This window comes from Taudactylus pleione, unplaced genomic scaffold (genome assembly GCF_031769625.1).
Source record: "Taudactylus pleione unplaced genomic scaffold, aTauple2 ptg000010l, whole genome shotgun sequence".
NCBI classification, from domain to species: Eukaryota; Metazoa; Chordata; class Amphibia; order Anura; family Myobatrachidae; genus Taudactylus; species Taudactylus pleione.
In genome coordinates, this window is record NW_028284413.1 from 3,136,480 (window position 1) to 3,142,241 (window position 5,762).

General features: G+C 44.4%; 1 protein-coding gene across 1 annotated transcript; it reads right to left on the reverse strand.

Moving 5' to 3' along the window:
* Positions 1-1,455: 1,455 nt before the first annotated feature.
* On the reverse strand, positions 1,456-2,139 carry LOC148542650 (paraneoplastic antigen Ma3-like). Its single transcript, XM_088467554.1, has one exon. It carries the CDS (start codon positions 2,137-2,139, stop codon positions 1,456-1,458), a length of 684 nt encoding a protein of 227 aa, XP_088323680.1.
* Positions 2,140-5,762: the final 3,623 nt, after the last annotated feature.

Below are 5,762 nucleotides of genomic sequence, written 5' to 3' on the forward strand. Positions count from 1 at the left end.
AAATCAGTTAAGGGTCGAGTAATCCGAGAGAACTGAGGTACAAACCGACGATAGTAACTGCAAAAGCCTAAAAAGGATCTCAGCTCTTTTAAATCTTTTGGCCTAGGCCACTCCTTTACCGCCTCCACCTTTGATGGATCAGTTGAGATACCCTCCCTGCTGACTATATGGCCAATATATTTTACAGACCTTTGACATAGTTTACATTTCTCTAGTGAGAGCTTGTATCCATGATTCATTAATCGGTCTAATACCTTTAGAAGTCTGTGATTATGCTCTTCCAAGGTCCGGCCAAAAACTACAATATCATCAAGATACACTACTACCTCTCTCAAGTTCATATCTCCTATGGTTTTTTCCATGCTCCGTTGAAAAGTGGCCGGCGCCCCTTTTATCCCTTGAGGCATTTTCAGGAATTCGAAAAACCCCAAGGGACATATAAAGGCCGTTTTTTCAGAATCCTTGGCATTCATGGGGATTTGATAAAATCCACTTCGTAAATCTAAAACTGAGAACCACTGGCTACCCAAAAGACAATCCAGTGCTTCGTCAATTTTAGGAACCGTGTATTGATCGATAATGGTTCTCTGATTTAAGGTACGATAGTCGATGCACATTCTAATCTCCCCATTTTTTTTTCTCACTATAACTATAGGAAAGGCAAATGGACTCTCTGATTCAATGATCACCTGTTGGTCCAGTAACTTTTTTAAATGCTGGCGGACATCTTCCAAATCTGCCGGTGCTAAGCGCCTGGACCTTTCTCAGAATGGAGTGCCATCCTTCAATCGTATGTGGTGTTCTACATCTTTGGCTAGTCCTAAGTCCCATTCATGTTGAGAAAACACAGGACTCCTATCTAACAGATCTTTAATCAATTCACTTTTCCCTATTTCTGATACGTCACTTTCCTTAAAACAGATATCAAAGGCTGCAGGGGCCCAAGGGGTTTCTTTAGTATTTTCCACCGTTTCAATGTGTTGGTACACGGATAAACACAGCGGATGAATCTTTAACGATTCAGCATAAGCTGCTCCCCCAGCTTCTCTGCACCACTGTGCGAGGGTTTTGAATAAGTCTGCATTTGTCCCTATTATGATAGACACAGCTCTTTCTTCGTTTGAATCAGGGCAGATCAGAGCAATGGTCTGAATTTCCCCCACTACGCCAGCCACTTCCGTGGGTAACTTAAGGTAATGGGAATGTATCCTAAATAGGGGTAACTTTGATCACTCAATCCCCATAACACTAGCCCAGATAAAGGGAGAATAGGGGTATCAGCCAGGAATTGTTTATACCATCCCTCAAATATGATGGACACCTGAGATCCACTGTCCAATAAGACAATAAATTCATGATAATTTACAAAGGCCGGTATCAGTGGAGCCGGCCCCAACAGCCCATCAGGCATTACTCCCCTCATTCCAGGACTCCCCATTGTGTTTGGACTTTTATCTAGGGGACCGATGCGGGGTTCATCGATCGCCCTCTGGCATTTCCCGATGGTTCAAATTCTTTAACTTCACTTGGGACCCCACCAGGGCCTCCACCCTCCCAGGGACGATTACACTGGGCAGCCCGGTGCCCTGGCCTCCCACACCGAAAACATTTTTGCAACCCTCTCCCTCTGGGGTTATTGTCCTGCCCTAAATTTGAGGGGTAATTATCAGGGGACCTCCACCCTCTTCCCAACTGTAAAGTCAACTGACCAACTTCCTCCCGCAAGGTTTCCACAGACCTTGCCAACTGTTCCATACTAGGAGAATGGTCCTGCATTGTTGGCATGGCCACTTTTACCTTTTTTATATTTTTTTCCCTTGACTCCACTAGAGCTTTTTCACGCTTTACCTCTTTCATCAACTGCATAAAAGTGGGGGGCTCTCGGCTTACTGTAGTATATCTCAATCTCTGGGCAATGGGATCAGAAGTCATAGCCCCTTCTAACAACTGCTGCATACGGATTTTATCTACATTATCAGTAACCATCCCTCCCTTCTCCACTATCCTATGGATTAATTTATCCAAACGGTAAATGTATGAGGCCAGTTTCTCCCCATGCTCCTGATAAGTATGCCTGAACAAGTACATGAGATCATCTACTTCCTGAGGCGTCCCAAACTCCTGCTCCAAAGCTGCCATGTAGTCCCAAAAACTAGCGTTAGGGTCACACCTACGGGCCACCTGAATCACCTCCATAGCAGTACCTCTCAAACATTCTGCTAACCTTTGTTTTTTTACTGTATCAGGGCAATGCCATTCGTCAGATTGCTGGATGGTAGTCTCCCTCCATACCTCATACCCATCCTCACCAGCGGGAACTGGTTTTATACCTGAGAAAGGCCTCAATCTCCTATACCCCCTTCATAATGGATTCTTCCAAACTCTCCCACAATTTTATCCACCGCTGATATTATTACAGAATTTTGGTGGGATTCAGAGCCAGACTCTGGTTCTCTATTCTCAATAAGGGGTATATTATCTGGACCTAACCCTTGGTCTCCAGCTCCTATCTATCCTATTACCTCTGGTTCAGTGTTAGGCCATATCAGGCTCCATTTTCCCCCTGAAACATCCACAGCAGGAATCATGGAGGGGATCATTTCCCGTTCAAGTGGCTGCTTATTAACCACTAACACAATATAAATGTCCCCAGCCTCATTCTTCCAGTGATCCACTATCCTAGGTTCTTTAATTCCATACAGTGGCTCTAATGCTAGCTCAATTTCAGCACTTCTTGTGTCTTGTAGGTTACCAAATATGGCCACACTATTTACTGGCGACACTCCCATCTTTCTACACCACTCCAAGATATCACTTCCTTGTATATGGGCCTGAGCCATAATTTATAGATGATCTCATCAGTACGCCTCCAAATGTAACCCTGTTCTCCACTAGAGGGGTACAGAGAGGGATTCCCTTAATAAGCCCTTTACTAGATAGAGCTAATAGTATAGCTAGTGCCTCCACCCAAGTATGAATGTGGAATATGGTAACAGTTTAGGCCTACTTGGGAACACCTGAGTGATGGTGCTTTTAAATATATGTTCAGTGTAGAGCTGACTTCAACTTCTAGTATTTTCCTTTAAGTAATATTACCACTATATTACCATTGATCCTTTGGATCGGTTGTTGATGGATCCGCCAAGGGGTACCTCGTAGGTCAATTCACACAGATACTCATTAGACAATATACCAACATTAAATAGTTCATTTATGTATTAGAATGAGAAAAAACATGAAAGAACAATAGCATTACATTTCATATCTTTATGACATTAAGGAATAATATCTATATTCTATATATGCTTATTGGTTTTACACAGTTCCATAAGTTATTGGAGAGTTCTGTCCTAGAGGAAGTCCTTTAGTGTCCCTTTGTTTCTAAAATGTTTGTGAGAATATATCCATACAGTTTCTTAGCAACTTAGAGGGAACAAGCTGGAATTGCTAATAGTCCATCCTCTTCCAAACAATGTCTATCCAGCTTGGGGTTCCAAGTATTTTTATCCAGAATAAGATTTATTCCTGGGGATCATGTACAGAAAGAATAACAAAGGCTATGCACCTTTATGGGGCTATATAAGAATGGCATGTCTGTCCCTTCACTGTTGATAAAATCCTTTGTAGTAATAAAGAATCTTTCACTCTCTGACTGGCTCTGACTCTCTTTGAAGTAGTATTAGCTTTAGAGCCTCCTGTTCCTAGTGTGCAGCTGAACTAGTCATTAATTTAGGCAGCCAGCTCTCCCAATATATTAATGTGGGCGAGCTCCCCTTGCTCCGCTGGCCTGGCGATTTTAAGCACAGTTTTAACCCTTTATAGGCTTGAATGTGAAGATTCAACCTGCTTCCTGGCAGCTAGTTCTGTTATATGTTTGGGTTATATAGTCAGTGTGTAGCTGGGGAGGGTAATGTGACAGGTGCTACTCACAATTCCCTGAGAGAGCAGCGCTGCTGCTGCCTGTCCCCGATGGGATCTCTTAGCTCCTTAGGCGCCTGTCACCGTCTCCTTAATGAGTGGCACCAGCTGGGCTTCCCCCTACTCCAGTAGTGGGAGACGCTAAGTGCCACCCCCAGCGCTGGGTCACGGGTGATGTAAGCGCCGCGTCACCGCTGCCGGGACCTCCTACATGGGGATTCCCCTCCTCCGGCTCTGTACTAGCTGACGCCGGCTCCGCCTTTAGGGAGGACGCCGGCAACCTGTCACTACTGCCGGCGCCTCCCCCAGCCGATGACGCCGGTCTCTGGTCTCAGCTGACCCGGCTCCTTCCCCTGGAAGCCGGAAGCAGCCGCTTAGCCTCCTGACCAGGAAAGCCCCACACAGGCCTCCGCTTAGAGCTACTCAGCGCTCCCGCTCTCAAGCGCTCTGGTGAGTAGCCTAGCAGGCACGGGTGGGGGGAACTGCATTCTGGACACTAGCGCTAGCGCAGCCTATTTATAGTTATTTTAGCGCCGCGCGACCATCCATTTTCCCGCTCATAGCGCGAGCCCAAAGGTCAGCTGACCACTCATGCCATTCTGAAACTTTCTGTCCCTACCATGGGATTGCAATGGAGAAAACCACATAGCATAGCCTTTGTTCTCCTCCACACTCCCCTCAAAATCTCCACATAAATATATAATTAGACAGAGGGATAATAAATATTTATACACATACATAGGATATATAATGTTAAGTATAGGGATGTTACTAAGTGTATTATCATTTACTGAGGTGCCGCACAGCTCCCCCAGCATCATGAGCATACACATATACACTATGGGACTATAGGAACACATATACATTCTCAATATATATATATATATATATATATACATTGCCCCTATGTTAGCCAGGTATTGACCCTTGGCTACACCCTCCCCCTGGTGATCTCCTCGTCTCTTATTTATACTAGATCACCATATTATAAACTAAGAATCTTACATATACTAAATACTGAACTACTCCTACCCTAATCCTAGTTTAAGTTTGAGTTTTATTCACTTCTTTTTTTTTTGTGATGTCCCATCCAAAATAAGGCCAGGAGTATACTACATGAGGGTGCACAGCCACCCTAGGGGTGTCACTGGGTGACCCCAATTGATCATATGTCAGCATCATGGGAGGCCTAAGGTCTCTTTTAGGGCAAGGGAGCTCTTCATGAATTTCACTACACTCTGGACTGAAGTCCATGAGTGCAGTTTCCATTGGACTCTCCCGACTATCAGAAGACATTTCCATACCCTTTTCCCTTTTTTCTCCTGGAACTGGCGACTTTTTATTAGGCAAGGTTTTCTTCCTGTGCTGATTATGGTCAGGAAAAGCTGGTATAGGACCCATATCAAAATAGTAATACCCATCTAGCCCTTCCTCTTCAATTGAATCTCTTAATTTAGTCGAAGGGCTAGGCCTAAACATTTTGCGAGTCCTAATATTTGTTCTGATTTTAGGAGAAAGCATGCTAGTACCTTCGTGGGATAGCCCGGGGCCCTTTCTGATCCCATGCCCTAAGTGCAGCAAATGATGCCTATGGTAGGTTTTTATAGGTCCCATCTTTCCCTCTGGCTTAACCTTATATGAAGGGATGCCAGGCAGCTTCTCTACTACTTCATATACGTCTGACTTCCACCTATTGCTCAATTTAAATTTATGGGGGACTCCTAAGTGCTGTATCAGGACTTTGTCACCTGGGAGTAACGAATGCTCACGGACTCTTAAGTCATAGTAGTATTTATTCTTTCTTCCCAATTTTTTAGCTGCTTGCTGGGCTATGGAATATGCTT